At 39.7% G+C, this 22,941-nt stretch overlaps 2 protein-coding genes across 7 annotated transcripts in view; one reads left to right on the top strand and one right to left on the bottom strand.

The window, feature by feature from the left end:
* The window catches only part of CCDC149 (coiled-coil domain containing 149), a 52,074-nt gene extending 43,050 nt beyond the window's left edge, over positions 1-9,024 (top strand). For 3 of the 5 annotated variants that reach the window (XM_054065884.1, XM_054065882.1, XM_054065887.1), the window contains 3 exons: positions 3,293-3,400; positions 7,715-8,308; positions 8,887-9,024. In XM_054065884.1, the coding sequence (XP_053921859.1) occupies positions 3,293-3,400; positions 7,715-8,307 (701 nt within the window). In that variant the 3' untranslated portion in view covers position 8,308; positions 8,887-9,024. The remainder of the gene's footprint in view (positions 1-3,292; positions 3,401-7,714; positions 8,309-8,886) is intronic. The other 2 variants (XM_054065886.1, XM_054065883.1) reach the window with 1 other exon arrangement.
* A 3,599-nt stretch (positions 9,025-12,623) lies between these two features.
* Positions 12,624-14,142, bottom strand: SOD3 (superoxide dismutase 3). 2 transcript variants are annotated; one of them, XM_009565458.2, is made up of 2 exons: positions 13,988-14,142; positions 12,624-13,548 (listed from the first exon to the last, which is right to left on the bottom strand). In XM_009565458.2, exon 2 carries the CDS (start codon positions 13,536-13,538, stop codon positions 12,819-12,821), a length of 720 nt encoding a protein of 239 aa, XP_009563753.2. In that variant the 5' UTR covers positions 13,539-13,548; positions 13,988-14,142; the 3' UTR covers positions 12,624-12,818. The 2 variants fall into 2 exon arrangements, with proteins under 2 accessions (XP_009563753.2, XP_053921356.1); XM_054065381.1 differs by having other exon boundaries at positions 12,624-13,567; positions 13,988-14,128.
* Positions 14,143-22,941: the final 8,799 nt, after the last annotated feature.

Raw genomic sequence — 22,941 nt, 5'->3', positions numbered from 1 at the left:
CAGAAAGAGCCCTGCAACATCTGGTGGGTTACCAGTTTTCTTTTCAGAGTGTGGAAAGCTTCCACTCCATAAACAGCAGCGTATAACAAATATTGTAGGAACTACCACAGTGAACTCTGCAGCTGAATGTTGGCTTGGGTGAGGGGCATAACATGGACAGTATGTCATCTAGTCAGTCTTAAATCCAGAGAGAAAAAAATTATTACTTGGTGGTGAACTTTTTGTCATTGGAAAAAATACGCAGATGAAAGCTGATGTTCAGTCTAGCACTGAAAAAAAATGCAAGTTATAAATTGCTGGGTTTTAATCTGAAGTTAATGTTCCTACTTAGGCATCGTTGTCCATATAACATTTATAACATACTCTGTCACTCTGATATTCATATCTTCCAAATGATATGAATAAATGACGTTAATAAACTTTATGCTATTGAAGTGAGAGCTTGACCGCTTCTGATCTTTTGTTAGGTGACATATTTGTCATCTGCTTTTTAAGCAATGCCTGGATGAACTATGAGGATGCTAAATCAAGGAGTGTCTATTTAATGGAGAAATGGTGAAACTGGTAGCATAGTTAATTTTGTGTAGAAGTTCTGCCTGCCACAAACTTTAGCATCACCTGTTTAAAAAATGGGTTTTCATTAAACTAATCTCTTGTGAGGTTCATTGCTGAAAAGAAAGCAAGCTTGGACATAGATTTGACTCTAATTTTCTTTTTATGAGCCTATATGCCTTGAGAAGGAAGCAGACAATCTGAATTTCATAGATGCATTTAATTCTTTGCTTTGTCTTCGGAAATATTCAAATATGTGTATTCAGTAATAGTATGTAGTGAACACCACCTTATGCCATTCACAGTTTGGTGTTGCTAGACATTCAGATAAGTAATTCTGTATTTTTTTTAATCTATCATTTCCTGAAAATTCACAGTTTCCACTGGAAAAAAAGCCTAAGAAAAGAACCAACCATGACTCAGCCTTTTTCTGTCTGGGATGATAAGAAAGTTTCAGGACTGCCTCTTGCTCTGCAGTAATCAGTGTGAGGCAGAGGCAAAGCAGAATTAATGGGCTGAGCAGCTGCTGTGGGTATAGCCAGTTAAAGCGGTATAGGGTGCAGCAGAGGTTATAAAATGATGCCACACCCTAGAGAAGAAAATGAGGAATTTACTACTGTTGAAAAATGATTTGTCTGCTTATTTTGAGATCTGTATACTTTTCGCTAAGGTCTTTGAAAAAAAATCACTAGACAGAGGAACACAAAGCTATATAACTTGTTGAAATTCCCTGTGTGTAATCCAGCTTCAGATTGTGATTCACAGAATATAGTGCAGCAATACCCCCATGTCCCTCCTTTATGAATAGATGTGAGTCGCTGTTAATAAATTAATGTGCATCAGACTCCTTGGGCGCATCTGCTGCTTAGATGTGTGGATACTGAGCTTAGCTCTGTTTTCTTTAAACAAGTTGATTTTCAGAGGAAAATGTGAAAATGAATGTGTTTACTGTGTAAATGCTGGCTGAAAGTCAAGAAGTTTCTTTTTTGAAGCTTGTCTTGGAATCTTCAGGGACGTTAGCTCAGACTTACTATTTTATTTTAAAAAAGGAATGAAAAAACTTTACTTTCTACTTTCGAAGCCCCTCCAATTCTTTTTTCATCATATTTTTGAATTTTACTTCCTCTGTTGGAGTCTTCTGTTTCTTTTTGGATATGTGGCTACTGTTGACTGTGTCAGAGTCTCTTATGGGATGTTCCCATACCCCTCATTCCCTGTATGATTTAGTTATTCCAACACAACATTCCTTTACTGTTACAGGAAGGTGCATTCTTCTAGGAGCTTTTGCATTTTGAAACAGGCTTTGGATTTGTTTTGGTTTTTTTTTTTTTTTTTCTGTCATTTTAATTAATTTTGCCTTACACCAGAGGAATTCTCTACTTTGCTGTTAGTTATTTTTTTATTGCTTGCTATGGTGAAGGTATAATTCTGATGCATATTTGACAAGATCCATGTTTCAAAAGCACTAATTGCATTGATATTGCTGCTGTGTGTACCTCAATATGTTAAAGATATAAAAGCGTCATTAATACCTTCAGGATCAAGGTATTTACAGCCAGTACTTTCAAAAGTCGTTAAGGATTGAGGTAGTCCAATTAGACCCCATGGGAACAGCTTGACTTTCATTATTTCCTAGTAGGCACCAGAACTTTCTCCAGAGCTGGATTTATTCTGCGTATCTCCTGACCTGGTGCTCTTTTGAAAGTCTTTGTCTTGGATGGGTGATTAGATTTAGGATGTTGCCTTAAGGTGAAACGTACAAACAGATTTAGAGGGCAGAAATGGTTGTTACATAAATGTCCGCTCTTATAGAGATAAATGGAGCAGTAGCTTGCTGCCTCCCCAGCCATTACTTACCGGTTGGCAGTTGTTCTGGAGGCCACACAAACATCACGCTTAGCTGATCTTGCACATTTCCTGCCATTTCCCCTCTAGGTTTAAGGTAGTGTCAGTCACTAAAAACCTGAACGTCTTGAATGGTGGAGGACTTCCTAAAGGATCTGCAGGTGTTGCTTTCTGTATTGCTAAAATACGTAAAGACTAGGCATCTACAGCAGAGTCCTCAGCTGAAGAGTTTCTTGCACTATTTTGTCTGCAAGAGCTGCGAAATTGCCTTTTCCATTTGGTTTAAAATGAAAATGCTCAGAATTGGGTTTTGAATTTTCAGATTAAAATCTTTCCTGTTCCCCAGCAATGTATGTTTGTTTGCTCCCTCAGCTCTTAGTTAACACTAAGCTTTTACTATTTTTTATAAGGAGGGTAATGTGTGAGTCTGTAGTGTAAAACTACATATAATAATAAATTAATAAATAATAAATTTTGAGCAGGTTCATCACTTGAGGCAGAGTAGTAGAGAGTAAAGAGTCAGTGCTGAACACTTGCTGGTAATAGCATGCAAATGATCCATTATTCTTTGTAAAACTTTTCTTATCTGATTATGAATGTTCTGAAATGAATGTTAATTGCTAATACAATTTGCTGCATGCAGCACCTGGTCTTTCAAAATCTATCCTCTACTCAGTACTGTAGGTAAAAACGTATGCCTTTTCTGTATTTTACTTGCATATTCCAGCCCCAGAACGGAGTACTTTTTATCATGATTTAGAAAGATCATTTGAGATGCTTTTCCTGTTCTTTACTTTTCAATAACATTTAAAAAAAAATTCTAGGATGCGTTTATCATTAGTGCACAACAGATGTAATTGGTGAATTAATAATTCTAACACTTTGATTGTTTCAGGTGGAAAGGATACCATAACATTCGGTGACCCAACCTTGCCTGTTATACAACGGTCCAGGTCACCGTTGTTAGCATTTACTGATAAGCCACAGAAAACTGAAGTACAAGGTGAGCACCTGGAACATACGGAACATGATGAGAGCTGAGCATTCATTTCTTTCCAAATAAAAAGTAATAAGCTTTCATGCTGGGATAGCAGAAGGCAAAGTTTCAGTGGTCACAGAGATTGAATAAATCATCCACAAGTAAAATGGATAGACGGTCCCAGTACAAATAGCAAAGAAATGACTGAAAAATGACTGTTGAATAGATTGCTCAGGGCTAGAGATCAGGTCTTGCACCTCAAAGAATTTTCCTGCCAGATAACTTGATACTGTGAGAAGTTATTCATGCCATCTATGTTACAGTTAACTGCCTCCTGCTTTTTTCCCTTGGTTAAAATGCACAGTAGGAAAGCAGTCTGTGGAACTGGCTTAGCACTTTTCTGCATTATAGCTGATATCTAGATGAAAGGCTTCCTGATTGCACCCAGTAAATTGAAATACTCCACTCATTTTCCCAGAGAAATTGACTGCTTTTTTATAGTCTTGCATGTGTTTTGTTAAAAATCCTTCACCAACACCAAGCTTTAACATCTCTCCAAAGTCAGGTTTAACTTTATTTGACAGTAGCAGAAGGTAGTGTTTTACTGATAACCTTGATTTTTTTTTTTTCCTTAGTTTTTCATAATGGGTAGGAGATGGATTATTATGCTTGCCTGTCAGCATTTGGATAAGCTCTTTAATGGGCATAACATTTTGGTGTGCACAGATCTCACTCGGCTAACCATGAAGCATCATAAACAATGTATTTGTCAGTCCTGAAACTGTGGCTTAGTTTTATCATCCTTGTCATCATCTGATAAAACTCGACAGCCAAACTGATAATTTTTTTATAATCTTGATCAGCTGATACTTTTGCTAAAAAAAGAAGTGAAACTATAGGGAATAGTTCTCTGGTGAGTAATAATAACTCAAAAAATAATAACTCAAAAATAGTGAGGTTGATATTACAGTATTAAAGCTGCCCGTCAGGTCTCATCAGACCCTGTTTCTGTTGCTTGGTGACATTGCCAAACTTTAATTCTGGCTGAAGCTTTCCATGTTGTGTTTTCCACTTCAGCTGACTTTTTTAATGTCAGCCAAATAACTATTTTCATGTTCAATTCTGATGATCACGTGGTTTTGTTTTGTTTTGTTTTCTTTTATTTTGTTTTTCAAACATGCAAGCATTTAGTACGTCTATAATTAAAAGGCATTTGAAATCTGAGGAAAAAGATTTCTACTCGGAAAACACACTGGAGTTTCCACCTCATTCTAAACCATTCAGTTTCCAACTTCCTCTGCTAAAAACAACAAAAACTAAACCAATTATTCTAATTTTGCATGCACCATTCCCACAGGGTAATGTAAATGTGGAGGGAATAAAACCTGGAGCAGAGAGCAAAAGAAGGATGAGATCAGGACTCTCAAGTGACGGGAAGACTAGAGTAGATGAGGATTGACAGAGTCAAAGGAAGTCTGAGTGAGGAGGCACTTATGTCTGGCTGAGCAGAGGTCAGCACGGGAGCAAGGGGTCAAAATTCTGACAGTGAAAGCAAGGTGTGATAAAAAAGAATGAAACGTGGATGAGAAATGGGCAGAGTGAGTGTAAGGGCTAGATAAACAAAGAGATACAGAGCAGGAGCAAAGAGCTAGGCAAGGAAGAATAGAATAAAACAGCCTAGGCAAGGAGAGGGCAGACAAGGATTAGGCCTGTGGTAGTCATGGGAAGAATCCACTTTCAGTAGGTCATCACCCTTCTTCTGCCTCCCCATCTTGTACCATAAGAGAGCCAAGATCAGTCACAGAAATGCTGTAATTGAACTGCAGCAGGTTAGGAAAATACTGTTCTCCCTGCACAAACAGCTTGCATTTTTCCTTTGCATGTGGCTCAGTGTACCTGGTAAATTGCAGTGAGAACTCAGACAAAACTCACCTCTGTGACAGTTTAAATAAACTGGGGAACTCTTCAGTGACACAGATGACAACCAGCCACATGGGGGACGCCATAGCTTCTAGCAGTAGCAAGAGCAACAATAATTTCTTCCATTGCTCTGGATTCTTTTTCTGGAGGATGTTTGGAGCTACCTGTCTTCCCTTTGAAGCTTGTAGAGGAAGCAGCGTGTCTTCAGCTGTAGAGCATGCCTGAGTGCTTGGAGTCATACAGCTCCCCTGCAGTCAGCAGCTATATGGGAGAGGTACACTGAGTCACCTTTTGTGCCACTCTGCGTAGAGAATGACTGCCTGTTGTTAAGTTTTAGGAGCTTGGTGCATATTGCAATTTTTCATCTCTACAGTGTACTTCCAAAATCTGGGGGAGGTGGCAACTGGGAAAAACATAGGATTGTGTTTGTCTGCCTTTGTTTACCAAGCAATTATGCCACTGGTTTAAAAGTATTCCAGAAATAAAATAAAAAAAAACTTTTATTTTCCTATTAGTTGAATATCAGTAAAGGGAATATCAGTTGATAAGCAGAATAGCAATGGAATTCTTAGATATCATTAAATACTAGGCCTGATGTCACATCAGTCACTTACTGTCCTTTAAATCCATTGGTATTTGGTGCTAGTTAGGCCCAGAAAACTTATTTAGCTTTTACACTAACATACATTCTTTATCAGAACTTTCTATAATATATCAAATGTTGCTCTAGGTAGATCTACAGATAATCAGAGGGCTTTTTCAGGCTTTTTAAATCTAATCTATCTACTTATCCTGATCTCATCAAGGCCTGTTTTAGTCTGTACTTGTTATCATTATTTCAGTTAAGCTGGATGGTAGAAGTCTTTAGGATATACTGTGCAGTTCCTGTGTGAAAATGCACAAAGACGTAGTACAATCATATGAATTAAAGACTGTCTTGTGCCACCAAATCTCCCTTTAGCCAATGCAGAAGAAGGAGTGTTGTGGGATAGATTGCACTTGAGCATCACAGCTGCTAATGAACAGCTATTCAGATTTTTTCCTCTTCCTCATTAAGTGCATTGTTCCTACTGTATTGCCTGTGCACTATTTCAAGCATTCCCTAAAGACAAAAGTACTGGTTTTCTCTGAACTTTTCTCGGGTGTTCTAGTGCTTTGAAACAATTTATCTTCAGAAAACTGGAGCAAGGTGATAGGATGTTGTTATGCCTCTGTAAAGGGTGGAAACTGAGGCATGCAAATATAAGGTAGAGTCCCTGCTACTTTTGAGTGCTAATTTCAGGTACGTGAGTTTGGGCTCTTTTTGGAGCACTTTAAATATGCATGTTCAGATATACAACATGAGCAGAGCAATACTGCAAAACAAGCTCCTAGGTTTCCAGCTGAGCGCTCAGATAATGAGGATTAGATCCAGTGTGTGATCACCTTTTGAAAGGTTCTGCCTGTTCCACAGACTTACAGAGTAGTGTTCCTAGCTTCCTCAAGAGTGTCTCTTCCCTTCACACCACCACTTGTCTCACTCACTCAGCAGTTCCCAAATTATAAATGAGATGGGTCTGATAGAGAGGGTGGGCTCCTGCATTGTGTAGCTCTGATCCCTTCCTGCAGCCAGGCTGTCCTGTGCAGTGTGTGAGGCAGGATTCCTGCGTGAGAAGTAAGAGTAAATGCTCTTATACTAGAAGGTAATGCATATGCAAGACAGGAGTAATTTTAAGCTGTCAATGCAGTCGTACTTCTGGCATTTCCTAATTTTTCTTACTTGACTTCACAAGCTTATTTTCAATGACGCTTTTTGTCCTTAACTGAGATGAGGACAAATTAGCTCTTTCACAAAGCTGTTTGTTTACTTAATGCTGTTTTCTCTACTCAAACACTTTGTTCAGTGTTTGCCTTTTGGTATATTTAAAATTCTTCCACTGCTGCTTACCTGAATTAGAATAATCTTCTGTGTGTGGAGAAGTGTTGGAGGACCAATAAGGTAACTTCATTACTGGATGAAAGCCTGTGAAAAGCTCCCAATGAAAGGAGCTTGTGTTAACCCCTGCAAGTGGTAGTGACATGGCGATTAATGTTAAGCTGTACCAAAAAGTTCTGTAACTGAGTGCCTTGCTTAGAGTTGATTTTCCTTTGAAAATGTTTGCCTGATCCTGCTGTCCTACAGTGTGATATCAACTGTGGCTCTCTTAGGGCTGTCAGTTTTAAGGAAAGACAGGCTCCAAAACAGGTCCAGGTCCAGCATAGATAAAGTTAGCATAGATTGCTTTTTGTCTAAGAAATGGGCCTGGGAATCAGTCTTAGAAATTTGTTATGAAGTAAATATCTCCGTGGCCTGGCACTGGCAGTGACAGTCTTCAGGTCAGATATATAATAAATGTCTGCAACTGACTTCCGTGTCTTGCTGTTCCATTTCTCTTTCAGCAGAACAGAAGGGAGAATGTGGTGAAACTTGTGCTGTTGTGAGTGAATCCCTGGCTCCAGAGGGAAGAAACTTAAGTAACAGAAACCAAAATAAACATTTTTATCCTTCATTACCCCAGCTGCTATCTGAGGAAGAAGAAATAAACAAGCTTGGAAGTCAGATAATTAAACTGACAGAGCAGGCAGTTGCAGAACTGGAAGGGAAAAGAGCAGGCACTTCTGCGGGGGAGCAGAACTTGGTGGTTGGAGGAGAGCTTAATGGTTCATCCGAGGGAGAGTTCCAACTTTCCAGCCCTGACCCATCTGACCCCACAGATCCCTCAAACTCAGAGAATGAACAGACAGCTGAGACTGAGGCTCTGAAAGACAATGACAAAACTTCAGAGAGCGATTGTGAAATTCCAAATGAAATAGGGGATCAGAATAGCAGCACTGTGGATGTGGTGCATACTGAGGACACTGGAAGGCACGAAGGGCTTGGTGTTGCAGCTGCACACACAAATAACAACTTTGAGGAGCTCTCTGAATCTGAAAACAAGGAACCATCTGATCCTGCTGAAAACTGTGAATATTTGGATAACAGTTTGGCTTGAGGTATGACATCTAGGCCCTCAAGCTTCTTACTGTAATCCTTTTGCAATGTCTGTGCTCTTGTGAATATGATTGGTGAAACAGCATGCTGTAGGGTTGATTTTTACATCAAAACATTAATATTTTTCTAATAAAGGTGTTTTTCAGTTAGTTTTGGCTACAGTGTGCCAAAATTTTAAATCACCTAAAGGAAAGAATTGGGTTTAATCGTGTTATTTTTTTGGAGTTTTTACATAGATTGCGACAGTAATGTAAATTACCTCGAAGAGACCAATGCTAATGATTTATTGTCTTATCACTAGGCTTCTGTAACATGAATGGTCCTAATGCTGGCCTGTTGTTTTAATTTTTAAAAGTATAGGAGTGATAAATTGAGAAGCAACTTAAGTCTGCAAGCTTTTTCTTGTTTCTCAGACTGTGTTCTATTTCTGTTTACATATGGTCAGCCTAATTACATCCTTAGAATAAAATCACTATTACCTTATAGGAAGTTTCTGAGAACCATCCCTGCCTGTACATAGTTCTCTCATTAAAAACCTTTATATCTTTTCAACTGTATGATTTTTTTCCCCCTCTCCCAGCTCATCTCATGAAAATACAGGGAATTATTGCACTAGATACTGAGAACCCAATTTACCGAAGCTCTGAAGGACACATTGCCAGAGAAGCCAGAAGTCTTTCTGTGAGAAGTGGCAATGCTGTTCCAAAGCAAGGAGAACAGCAAGAGGAGAACCAGTGATGCTCTGTCCACCTGCTTGGCACTCTCCGATACTGGAATTGCATTCCTCAACCTACAGGAGCAGGAACAGCCCTCAGGCTCAGTAACGGGTGGTAGATTTCAGCCTCCTCCACCTGTGCCCTCCTTTTCAAAGGAGTCAATGTCTTTTTATCTTACGATTTGGAACTAAAGATAACTTCCTTTCTTCCTCATTTTGCCAGTCTTTAGTGTATTAAAAGGTTTATTTGCATTTTGTTGCCGCTTTCTTAAACTTCTTCCCTTGCTGTTTAGTCATAGGAAAACATTCCTGTAACAACTAGGGAAAAGGGAGGCTGCTGTGTCATTCCCTATCTCGCTCCTGATGCTGGAGCTGTGCCACTCTGCTCCTAGGAAGGCAGCAACAAGGGGATACTTAACACTGAAGTAAGCAGCTGTTGGAGAAGGGGAGGCACGTCCTTCCTCTCCTGTTTGTAGCATAAGGAATAGACTCCGCAGCTGTGGAGCTTCTATGGGCCAGCAACCGTCAAGGCAATTTTTCTGCTGGCTTGGGACCTAATTGTCTGTAAATGTTCACTTCTCACTCCTAGAACTTGAAACCAATCAGAGAGAATTAAACCAAATTTAATAAAATACTACTAATAAAAAGGAAAATCCCTCCCAGATTGAGTCCTTCTTTGACAAATAACTGCCAGCTGCAAATTTTTACAGCCCACTTGTCAGCTACTGAATAAAAAGAGTTTATATTAGCAATACTGACAAACTCTTCTGTATATGGAAGATGAGCTAGCAGGTGCTGCCATAATCAAGGTGTCAGAGTCCATGAACAGTTTGTATTCAGCAGAAGAAAGGCTGTATGTAAATGATTACATATAAATATAAGGAATGATAGTGGGAAGGTGAAAAATGTGGCTTGTCTCTGTCCTCATGTGTTTTCCCTAGCAGGTGCGTTCATGTAACCCTTTCAGTGCCTGTCTGCAGGCAATAAAGCCAAACTCACAGTGCTCCTCAACTGTGTTTCCTTTCTCTTTAAAGGTAATTTGATGTTGCAGCATTTCACTGGTATTGAGCAGCAGCCCTTAGGAACAAAAAAACATCTGTATATTTAAGTGTGTTAGGAACATGAAGCAGTAAAAGTTTTTCTTTCATTATTCTGATCACCATTTAAGTTCCTCATCACCTGAAAAAACAGGAAGAGTTTAAGTAGGTAAAAGAATGTTATGCTGCTCCCATTAATTGTAACTGACTGTGTTATTGACTCATTTATATGACAGTACTGACAAGTCAGAAGAGAAATAGCTGCAGGAACTGAAATCTCTGGGAGAATGTGGCAGGATTTTTTCCTTTAATGCTTGAATGTCACATGAAATAGCATTTTATTCAAGATGTATTCTTTTCCATCTTTCACAGACTAATCCTGTGCAGAGCTAAATATCAATGCAGTCAAAACTGAGGCAAGTAAATAAGGTCAAGATTTCACATAGCTGAGCTCTGAAATGTTCAGGTTGTTATGTTGTTTTCCTAGCCCACAGTTGTGTGAGTATTTTGCTCCTGGTCCCTTAGCAGCAAGTTAATACTATTAATTAATGAGGAGTTTGGTGAGAAATTTCAGGCAGGTAGAAGCAGTTCTGGACCTGAACTTTTAGTGCCTCATTCATTGATTCTTTTTGATCTGTTTTTTTTTCTTCTGTGAGAATGTAGTGATGTACAACCCAACCATTACAACATCTTGGTAATTATCCTCACACCGTTGTCCCTCTTAGATGCCATTTTTACACCCTTGCAATCATTAAATTCCAGTTAGATATCTAGCTCTCTGGAAACCTCATTTTTAGTGATATATCACTACTGCAATCCTGTCCCTTTCCTTTCTGCCCTAGTGAATGTGTGTATTCTAGCTATGTTTTTAGCCTTCTCCCAGGAACACAACGCTTCAAACCCAGGAGACGTGTAAAAAACAGACATCTTTGCTGCACTGTGTGATAACTAATTGAATATTCTTGTCTGTATCTTCCTTGGATATTGCTTTCTTCAATATTGTTGCACTATTATAGTGATGATTTTTTCCCCCCAGTAAATTAATTAGGGTTTTGTTGTGGAATCAACACTACTCGGGGGAAGGGGGGTATTTGGGGTTTTCTTTCTATACTTGATTTCCTCTTTTCTGGGACTTCCGAAATTCAGAAGTCACATCCAGACATATAAGCGTGTTTGCAGTTGGGTTCTGGGGAAGCGAACTGGGAAGGGAATGTTGTGACAGGGGTATGGAAAAGATGCATTTCACAAATTGATTTTAAGGAGGTTGTCTCACCTAAAAGTAGATTAATGCATTATCTGTGAGAAGGATTTTGTTTGAAAGTATGATGTTGTGGTTATTTGAAAAACAGTGTTCCCTGAATTTGTAAAATAAGTGTGTGAAAATGACAGATTAAGAAGCATCTTTTAGATTGCTGCTGCTTTTTTTAAATAAGACTATTTTTAAGCATACGGGAATTTGTATAATAAAGACAGTGGAATTTTGTTAATCCATATGAGCTCAGGAATGTATTTCAAAATCTTAACTGAGATTAAGTTGAAAGTCTGTTACATTTCTAAAAGATAGGATTTTGTTTACCAGCTTCTGTTTGTGGTTTTACTTTCTAAATTATGCAGTTTAATTTATTTGCAAGCGCCTTTTGTTGCCGCCTGGATTAACTATACCACGTAGTTCAACTGTATTAATACATTTTGTCATCTTTAATAAAAGCATTTCCTGATAGGCTTGTTCTACCTGCTTATTTTCTTTTATCTTCTCAGCATCAGATGAATGATAGTTATGAGGTAGTGGTTTAGCATTTTGAGTGAGTTGTGTTTTAATGAAAAAAGTAAAGCTTTATTGAATGAGAGTTTGAAGTTTGAAAATTATCTGACTTAAATCTTTTCACTGTTACTTCTCCTGTCTAAATTGACTGATTTACTTCCAGCATTTCTGTATGAAGAGACACGTGCAGTATTTTGTGGCTTTGAAAATAATACTGATCTCTGATCTGCTAACTTTGTCATCATCGTCTAAGCAGCATTAAAATTTTTGTATGCATCCTAGTTACTAACATGCACAAACTAGAGGCCTTAGGGAATTTTGCTGGGGAGTGATGGTAAACTGGAAGGTTTCTTTTAAGTCTGCTTTTAGATATGAATAGTGTGACTCAGCTGTGGCCATACGGACAATTTAAAAGAGTTAAGAAGCTTATATATGTTTTGAATAAAACCTGAAAATCCAAGTAGAATAACATACAGGATCTAAAGTTTAAAACAGAAATGCCTGTACTTTCCTTTATTTTTAGGGGAAGTCCATTATCTGGGTCTTGCAACACAACACCCAAAACCATTGAAAGCATGGAGACGCTTTTACCTTTCAGACTGGCAGCCAAATACAGGATAGCATCTAATGAGAGACAATTTCTTTACAATTATGTTGGGTTTTTTTACTTTGGTATCCAACTTACGATCCCTTAAGAGCCCCTTACAGTGCACAGACTCTTTATATCAGCCGTATCTGCTAGCATGCTTACATGCATTCAACTCCCAAACTGCGTAAAAGGGAATCTTTTCAAGAAAATACATGACAAGGTTGAGTTGATGCTGGTTTTATTGATGGGCTTACAGAAAGGAGGCTCTACAAAGTGATAAACATTTCTTAGAGGAGCAAGCAAATGGAAATGGGAATGATTTAGCAATATAGCTTAGTTGCCAGTGGTACAGCCTAACGTACTTTGTGCTGCCCAGGCTGTTGCCGACTTGTTGGTCTTAGGCCTGGTTTTATGTTCGTTTGCTGATCCCTCTTTTCTTCTTGTCTGTAACCTCACTCAGTTTCTCTTCCCACAAGGTCTTGTTGCATATCCCAATCACACAGCAAGCCAGACGTTTCCCAGCATTTCCATTTTCCAAACTGGCCTTATTGTTGCCTTTGCCCATGTCATCTTCCTGCTCATGGATCACAACAGCTCTGCCCATGATGGAATAAGGACCAAACATAGTGGCTAAGAGATTTGGTTTGTATTTTCTGATTTTGCCTTCTTTAGGAAAAAAATTGCCAAAATCCCCTGGGTGACGGGGGTGATTCACGCTGAAAGGATTATAGTGTCCTCCTGTAGAATCACAGCCATTGCTGAGATCCCCGAGCTCGTGGATGTGTATAGCTCTACCAGATTGATTATTATCCAATGGAAACCCTTCCAAGTAAAAAATAGCTTCTAGTCTTCCGTATGAGTAATACTGTTTAAATAAGACTTGTCCAGTCACTTGTGGCTTGTCAGCATCTATTTTGGAGCTGGGCTTCATTTCACAAGTGGCGTAAATCATCTGATTTGTCTCATTACCAGGCATTACTGGATAGAGCAAATTCTGCCAGAGGTCGTTCACTTTTTTCTGTATGTCACAAAATGACTCTTGGCTTGGATGAGTCTCTCTTTCTGTCGTGACATCAGAGGCAGACAGGGCAAGCCCAGAGACCAGAGAAAGAAGCAGAAGCATCTTCATAATTCAGAGCCTGCAAAAGGTACAAGAAGCTACAAAGAATTAAAGGCTTTTTGCAGCAGCAGGGCTGGAGAGAGGCAGGCAGCCTGTGGCGGTGCTGAGCAAAGCAGCTGGAGCACCGTCCCAGTGGACTGCTGCTTTCTAAATCTGTCTAATGTGATGAATTGAAACTAAATCAGAATGCATATGCAAGTTTAAACATGTACAACTGACACCCATGACTAAAAGGAAGTCTAGTGATTTTATATTTCACCCTCGATCTTAAAAACTACCTCTTTTTCCGCAGGAAGCAAGTTAGCCAAAGTGTTGTTTAATCTGTTTGAGTTTGTACTGAGATTTTTCTCCTACTACAAATTCCAGCAAGACAGTTTCCCAGGAGCTTTTCTGGGCCATCTACTTAACCACTAGTTAGGGATTACAAACGAAAAGTAAAAATCCAACAAGCTGATTACCTTTCAGAACTGCTGGTGAATCCCTCGGTAGTAGCTCTTTGTCTCTGCTCCCCTAAAACGAGGTGTGCTCAGACAGAAAGCCTGAGCTGTTTGAAGTTGATGCTTACAGGAACTGCGTGTTTGTGTAAAAGTTAAGTAACACTGGCTCAGGGGAGGCGTCGCCAGGAGAAACGTGGGAGGAGAGAGAGGGGGAAAATGTTTTAGGCATTTTTGTTTTAGGCAAAGCCAACATGTTGTCCTTTCTTGGTTAGTTTGTTTGCCTGGCTCTCAATCCTCACCAACATTCCAAAGAAAAGTAAAAAAATGACCAAGCTTTTAAATTAATCTTCCTTTTGATGACTTCATGTGCTTATCTAAAACAAGCAACCTTCAACATGCAGTGAGGGGAGAGGAAGCAGCTATATTAAGGCGCAGTTGGGCAGTTTGCTCACTTATGTGCTGGTTGTCGTGGAGCTGGTTTGCATTTTTCATTCTTCATCAGTCAAAAATGGAAGGAGTGCTTGGGCAACAGTAACTGTTCCACATGGCCATATACCAAAGGTTCTTGTGGTTTTAAAACCTGAATTCAAAGTGTAAACTCAGAGATACATTTCAGCCATGCTTCTCTGTGAATTTTCAGGGCTAGTTAATGACCACTGCTTTACTCACCAAATTATCTGCTCCTCTGCAGCCGTTTTTTTCTTTTTTTTTTTTTTTTTTTTCAGGAGACAGCAGTGATTTCTTTCCAAAGAGAGCAGTAAGTAGTATTAAGGCAGCGTGACATCAGTCTGAGGCATAGAAAAATTGTTTCCCAGAAGCTGGCTGGAGCACAGAGAGTTCACATGTGCTTCATCATCCCGTGAACTGAGACATGCTCTCCTCTTGGGGACATTGCCCTGCCTGCAGCGCTTCCCACTGTTGTAGCTGAAATGTGGATTCAGCCATCACCAGAGCAATTTAAAAGACTGAGATTTCTGTAGAGAGGAAAGAGGAGCTCTTATTACTCAGGAACAATTCTCAACGCAAGAAAATTGCAAAGAAAATCCTTTTTCCCAGTTCGTGTCTCCTGCCAGCTGGGTAAGGAATGTGACTGTCAGCTTCTGGAATGGTAACACTGTGTGTGTTAATCTTACTGTGTCCTATACTACATCGGATCTGAGATACTCAGTTATCTGAGAGCTGATTTATTTTTTCTTCCTGTATAAGGGAGAGTAGAGCTAAAGAGATGTCCACTACTTGGATCATCAGCCAGGAACTGGAAATACAGAGTTAACTTCTGCTTGTGATATTGAACATGTTACTTTAACCCTAGGCTTCAGTTCCTACTCTAGGAAATAGGACAACTAGTATTTCTTTTCTCAGAGTGTTTATGAGTTGTTCAAATTACTGTGCTTGTGGGAGCCAGGCCATGTTCATGCCGTGCTCAGTGAAAGCTGAAGTCTTAAGACAGAGAGCCAGGATTGCCCACCACCCCAAGCCTAAAGCTGCTGCTTTTGCAGCTTTTCCCAAGTTCATCCACTGACAGCCTCTGAGCTGGGGAAATTTATATTTGCAATAAGGTGGGACTAGGAAATTGCTTGGGTTTAAAGCATTTGAAATAGGCAAAATGCTTTATAATTAGATTTCATAAATATGTGCAAAAAAATATCAGCTAACAACTATCCAAATGCAAAGGTGGGGTGGGGTGTGAATTTATAAAACACATGAAGCAACTGTCCATTCTAGGCACTATTAGAAAAACTTCTTAGCATCATAAACCATTTTTTAAGGAAATATATTGAATGGAAGGAAGAAAGGAGCGTCGTCGTTCATGGTTTACTCCTTGAGTCACAAAGTAGTGGACTCCAATTGAGTTTGCCATTTCTGCAAGGAAATTTCCGAGCCAGCAGTCCATGCTCTGAGAAGAGAATTTTAAAGCTTTAGTTGAACGATAAGGCAATTTGAAATAAGAACTAGGGTAAGAATTTTAGCTGGTTTAAATACAATAATGCAGCTGACTTCAGTGGCATTTCTGCTGTTTTACACCAGCCAGGATTCTGTCCCTGAAGAAACCCACCCTGAAAAGTACTTGCTGCAAAGCTCTTTTTTGATGTACTGCACATGCAGGAATGAAGCAGAAATGCAGAAAGGTGTATAAGAGATGATCAAAGGGACAGAAAGGACTGCAGCAAAGCTAAATGATGTATTTGTAGTGCTCTGCACTTCAGAGAATGAAAAGGAAATACTAGCTGTAGGCTGCTGTCAGAAAGATGTATTTTAAAAAGGAGAAGGTCTGATAACTACAAGAAACGCAATTGCCAGGGTGATTTGGCATTCAGTCTGGGTCTGAAAGATGGAAGTTGCTAGGTGTTAGCCAGGTGTATCCCTAAAGTCTGTTGTTACCCATTGCCTACGTTTGGGTTTTCTGGCTAAAAAAAGAGGTGCCAAATAATGGCTAACAGCCTTTAAAGCGGACAGCAGTTAGCACAGAGAAAAGCCCACAGTGCCACCATGCACTAGTACTTGTTTTACAATCCCTGTTTAAAAAGCAGACCTCTCCTTTTGTCCCAGTTGCACAGGATCTATTGTATTCTGAATTTCATGCAATGCCCTAGACTCTCCTGGACTATACAAGACAGAGTCATCAAAACAACTTCTGCAAGGCTCTCTAGACCACATAGAAAACCCCAAATTAGCTTTAATCACTGGCTTTGTAATGGACTTTATACCAGGCTCTGCTCATGAGCTCTCAATCCATGCTATGACTTTCTGGGTCAGTTGGTCGGTGGGTTTGTTTTGCAGGGGCATTGTCCTATTGCATCACCCTGCTGTTTGATTTAACATCATTTGATTTGTCCAGCATAGAGTTAAACATGATGAAGAAATGCTGCATAGGAGAGCATCCTTTTGTATCAAGCAGTAGCCTTGTTTTGTGTCTCCAGCACTTGGATCTGCTCTCGGTAATTTTATAGTAGAATGATTCTCCATAAAAATGACAACCAGAGGAGGGAGGTTTTACGTCTTCTGCAGTGGGTGATGGAGGTGACTGCTTTTCTCCATGTACGGCTGAGGCTGGAGCCACTAAAAGAAGGCAGATTTTTGTAGTCCCAGGGAAGCACTCAGATTTTTGGGAACCTAACCTGCCCCCTCGGTTCAGGGCACTTTCTGTCATTCCTGAGTCACAGTCCCAGCTTCGGAGTCAGTTAGGCTGGTGGGTCATCTGGCAGCAGCAGAGGCACTCTGCATTTGTTTGTGAGTGGGAGTTGGAGATTGCAGGGCACCAAAACTTCCACGCACTGAGTTTGGTGTGGTATTTTATGTGTTCCATGCAGCAATTGTCTTTGAGCACAGCACCAGCCTTACACAACGTCTGGCGTGTCCCAGTACCTGCCCGCGGGTCTGCGGGTAAGCCTGCAGAGCTGATTTTCATCTGCAGAGCTACAAGCAGTGCTGCCGAGTTAGCCAAGATTTAGAAAGCAGAAATGCTGTCAGGGTGTCCACAAAGGTGCAATGACTTTGGCTGTTTACTGCCTGTTGTGTTGTCCGACACAGCCTGTTAAGGTCTAGTGGAGCACCACTGCTCATGAGAGAGCAGCTTCATCCTCGACTGAGCAGTTTTAGCCTGTGTAGCGAGCACAGGGCTGGTGCTGGACTGTGAGCAGCACCTCATCCCGCAGAAATCAAGGTGGAGGAACTCATTTGCAATTTTTCTAAGGAGAAAAAAAAAAGAAAAGAAAAGAAAATGAAAAATCCTGCTGTAGCAAGTGGAAAATATGTCACTGGTCTCCCTCTTCCTGTTTTCCTGTTCCTTGACTTGGTGTTTCTCTTCAAAGAAACAAAGATTCTTAGTGCCTGAGATAAGCATCCATTTGTAATATTCTTGCAAAAGAGCTATATGCATTTCCAACTTTTCAGGGCATTAACCATAAAAAAAATCAAGTTAAATAAATATACAAAAGGGAAATAACACTGTTCTCTCTGGGGACTCATTTCTCTTGAAAACACAAGATCGTGCAACTGTCAAACTACTCTACATCAGCCAATTTGAAAAATTCTTGAAACACTTCCTCTTTAATAACATGAGAAGAAATCACATAATGAGAGTGAGGGAGAGATGAACTGTAAGGGAGCTTTTTGAAAAAGCTGCATTCAGAAACTAATTGTAGGTCTGTCAACCTAATTTCACAGAATTTCATCTTTACATATGTATATTAAATATAAATACATAATGTAAAAAGTAGGCATGGAACCCAACTATAAGATAATTTAGATTATTATTAATGTTTGTGTTAATTCACCAATCCTTTATTAAATGTTTATACTTTATGCTGCACAGCATTAATCTGGAGAGGGGTTTGCTGTTTGAGAGGAGACAAGAAATAAACACAAGATGCTCCTCAAGTTCAGAGACTAATGACCATAAGCGAAATTATCTTGATTCTTCTTTCTTCAAAGTGCGCATTGCGCGTATTTGCACAACTTCAACACCACGTGTAGTTTAAAGTTAAAGAATTGGTGATTTTCAGAAATTTCTGTCCTTCTAGTTTACTAAAGAGACACAACTATTGTTAGCAGGTTAATCTCTGACTTCTGTTTCTGCACTCTCCGTCCTCGGGAGCATGTCAGCAAAGTGAGAGAGGGCAGGTAAGAGCCGCTGCATGAAGCAGGGATGGAAGCAGGCGGGAAAAGAATTATAGATACTTTTACAGACAGAAAGTTTAAGAGTCCCCAAACTGGCCTGATTCTTCTTCATACACTCAGTTTGACTTCTATTGTGTTTATCTGCAAAGGGCTGGTCCAGTTTCACTTAAGATTAAACACTTTTGATTTATGAATTGCAATACAAATACACTTTGCTTTATTGCAACACAGCATAACCTGGAGTTCTCTTTAAATAGCCTCTGGAATTTATTTGAAAGGCTACGGACTATTATGGATACCCAGTGCAGTTAAAGACCAGGAGTAACACAAACCGTACAAAGAAATACAACTTGTTTTAAAGATTGCTAAGGAAGTGGTGGTGTGTTCACTCATGACCCCTTGTTTTGTATTTGTACTAAGGTCTGAAAGCAGTTTAGAGACACCGTACACAGCCATACCAACGTGAATCATGACTTAAGCTTGTCTATCCTGTTCTTAACACTTACTGTTGATGAAGAATCTACCCTCACCAATGGCTTGATTATCTATTCTCTCATAGATATTTCTTGGTTCTTGCTGCAGGCTGAACCCACTGTTTCGGTTGTATCCACTGCAGACATGAAGGACAGATTATTCTGGTTTTTTGCAACAGCCTTGTACAATCTTCAGAGTTTAACTCGGTACCAATGACCTTTCCCTCTTTTGGCTAAGTAGTCCAAATTCTTTTCAGCTTTCCTCTTAAATTTTGTAGGCTCCTATGCTGAGTAGATCACCTTTTCCTGTGACTCATTCTGGAAGAGAAGGGTACAGACATCTCAGCGCATGGACTGACCAGCAGGGCCTACTACTGCATTTGTCTTACAGACTGTATTACTGTCTAAATCATCGTATGATCTTTGCCTCATTTATACCAGCAGAACTGCCGTCTATGCAATTGTTTCCATTTTATATTTCTTTGGTTCAACTATTCCTGGGATTTTACCTTTGTCTTAATTGAGTTACCTCCTTTTATTATTTTTCCCATCCTTTATTGTTTCTCCAGCTTGTCATGAACATTTTCAATTCTAATCCTTCCCCACAGTGTATTAACAGCCCTTCCAGCTTGGTGTCAGCTGTGAATTTAATCAGTTTATTTTTTGTTCAGCCATCCAAGCCATTAAGAGAAAGACTGAATAAAGGCAAATAACAGACAAACTTCTGCACCTGAGGCAGGTTGTCCTCCCCATTGGGAACAGACTGGTTACCAGACTGGATGCAGATTTCCCATCATCTCTGTATCTGATTTATAGATCAAGATTGTTTAGGGTTTTTTTCCCTGTGGCTTGTGTGTAAGAATGTCATATGAGACAGTCGTTAAGATATTCAGTAAATCAGGTGAAGTTAAGATAAACATCAACTCTCTCTCTATATGCAAGCCTTTTTATTCTCTCATAGAAAGAAAACAAGAAGTTCCTGATGTCTTTTATTTATTTTCCTTAGAGGCTTTCAGGTGAATGCAAAAGGTTTGCCTCTTTTAGTGGTTTATCTGTGTCTGTGATTCCTAGATTGAGACTCACCAATCCTGCATGAATCGTGAGGCTTCATAGGGACCAAAATCATTTACTGGTCCCACCTCAGTGTATCTGCAGTACCATTATTGCCTTGGAGAGGCAAAGTTTCTTTCAAGTGCTGCCTGACACTAAATGGAGTGTGAAACCTTAGGCACCCAAAACCTAATAAGAAACCACCTTTTATGTCCATATCCCCACATTGCTGTTTCCCTTTGCCAAAACAGTCAATGAGACCCATTGTATTTTAATGTTACATCAGCTATGGAAGCAAAAATGAAGTTAGTTCATGCTATCTAGACAAAGTACATTTCCAAAGGTTCCGGTTTCTGACCCTCATACTTCTTGCAAGCAACAGCTGTTTGTAACAGTCTCCAGTTTGTCCACGTTCCCCACCACCTTCATTAAAATTGCTGATAGAGTAAGGCACAACTCGCCAAACCACGCAAGCTATGCCCAATACTGAGCTTGTATTTTAATGTAGAATCATATGTGCATGTCTAGTTACTAGATAAAGTGAAAAATTACGAGGTTTTCTTTACAACTTGGCACTCCCATATCACAGACATGAAGCATTAGGACTTAAATTCTTGCTGACACCTGCAGGCACTGAAGGTTTTGCTTTGCTCGAGTGCAAGCTGGAGCTCAGCAGAAGCTGAGGGCAATCATGTTTTATGAAGAGAAAAGCCCACCTGGCTGTGCTAGCAGGCAGCAGTTCCTGCTCTGGTAAGAGCCCAACTGCAAACATTACATGTAGAGGCAGGTATGGAAGCAGCTATGGAAAGCACCATCCTTGTGCTTCTGCACAAGGTCCTCGGCAGCATCCAGGAAGCTCCTGAGGATGTTCCTCATCCGTAACTGCTGCAGGGTGCAAGAGAGCAGGCTGAGTTCCCAGAGACCTTCTCAAAGCAGGTATTTCAACACAGAGGGTGTGTTACTGTTAAAAAAAAAAGAAAAAAAGGAAATTAAAAAGTATGGCTTACTGTTGGATACCCATCTCCTTGGAAAATTGTGTGGAGTGGCTTAGGGTCTGAACCTTTGAGTAATTTTCAAAGCAGTTTTGGTAAGATAATTGTATCTTTATCTCCCAGAACAGCAGAAAAGGAAAAAAAAAAAGAAAACAAAACCGCAAGCATTTTTCTGTAGAGTAAAAATTGTTTTCATGGTAACAAGGCTCCCCACCTCTTTAGCCGTATTTATTCTAGTGGGTTGATTTTAGTAAGCATAACTAAAGCCCTGGGAGACTAATGAAGTTTAACAGTGTGTGTTAATTATATCCACTTCTGTTGTCTCAGTGAAAACATGGGATCCTAAATCCTATTTACATTCTGAAGTTTCAGAGATTCCAGGACCCTCAGCCGACCTTAACCTCTCTTAGGTTCCATGCAGCTTTGGTAAGCCTGTACATGTATTTAAGTTCCCCTGTGGAGAATGGTTTTGGAGATCAGATGTTTGGGGATTAGAAACACAAGAGCTTTTTTACCTTGTTTAAAATGATTTTGACATTTTAGTGTAAGTCATTAAGACTGTTTTCTTGAACTGTCAAATGCGCCGCAGTATGGGTGAACCATTTTTGGAAAAAATCAAAACCATTTTAATTTCTAAATGACTCGCCTTTTAAGAATTTTAACATAAATATTTTGCACATTCTGAAGTTTCTATCTGAGGTAAATATTTTCACCTGAATTCCTCTCCTTGGAAGATTAATCCCCAGCTAAGCAAAAAATTAAAGCCAGGGTCCATCCTGGGGGACAGCAAAGAGTAATGGTCACTCCCATCTGAATATGCTCTCTGTATTGTTTGTATTTTCATTTGCTTTATTTTTTTTTCCCCCTTTTTAACTGTGCGGTGGAACAAAGTTTCCCCAAACTGTGTCAGGTTTTAGGATTCCACAGAGATGCAGCGTGAACTCTGATTTTAGACCAGGTGAATCCCATTAGTTCCAACCTAGCACCACAGAGGATTCGAGCACTTCTGAAACCGGGTGTTTGGGTTTAGAAAAACAGAGAATAGACAGGAGGCCACAGACATGAAAAGACTATGTTTTTACAAGCTCCAATGTATTCATTAATAAGCAAGATGAAGAATGCCACCTGCTTACTGAAAGGTTTTCAGCTCGGAGGGCATGGGGTTCTTAATAGTATTCCATTAGATATAATGAGGTGTGCTGGTGCAGATTTCCCGCATGAAGTTTGCACACATTTGTAGAAAATAAGGCCCCTGCTGGGCACTCTTATGAATGTGGAGTCTTTCAGTTCCAGTTAAATAGGATAACCAGCTGTTTTTCAGGGCACACGGAGAAATCCTTGGACTGGATGTTGTTCCTACTCTCAGCATTAGGATGCTTGCAAAATAAAGAATAAAACCACAAATAAATTTCCCTCTGGCCTTGTTGAAGGGAAAGCAGTCCTTCAAATGTATCAGAAATTGTTCTAATATGTGCAGGTAAAAAAAAAAACAAAACCAAAGATAAAAATCTGTTTTCTTTGTCCATTTCTTTTGTTACAAACATAACTTCCACCTTCATCCTCCCAGCTTCCCTCCCAGTAGTTGTCATCTGTTTTGCTACTTGCAAGACTTTATTCTCAAAACCTGCAGATGTTATTAAAACTGAGGATTATAAGGTTACGTAGTATGTGATAGAAGCCAGATACAGCCTGGGTGTTTTTATTAGAGGATTACCAAATTTTGTTAACAGGAGTGAGCCTGAGTAATTCCCCTGGAAGCTCTGCTGTGCTCATTACGAAATGTCTGATCCTGTAGCAGAGACAGAGCTGCACCTCAGCAAGGTCCAGTTCTTTAACCACA

Source organism: Cuculus canorus, chromosome 4 (genome assembly GCF_017976375.1).
Source record: "Cuculus canorus isolate bCucCan1 chromosome 4, bCucCan1.pri, whole genome shotgun sequence".
NCBI classification, from domain to species: domain Eukaryota; kingdom Metazoa; phylum Chordata; class Aves; order Cuculiformes; family Cuculidae; genus Cuculus; species Cuculus canorus.
The sequence above is the reverse complement of the archived record's forward strand: the minus strand, read 5'-3'. Positions and strand labels throughout refer to the sequence as shown.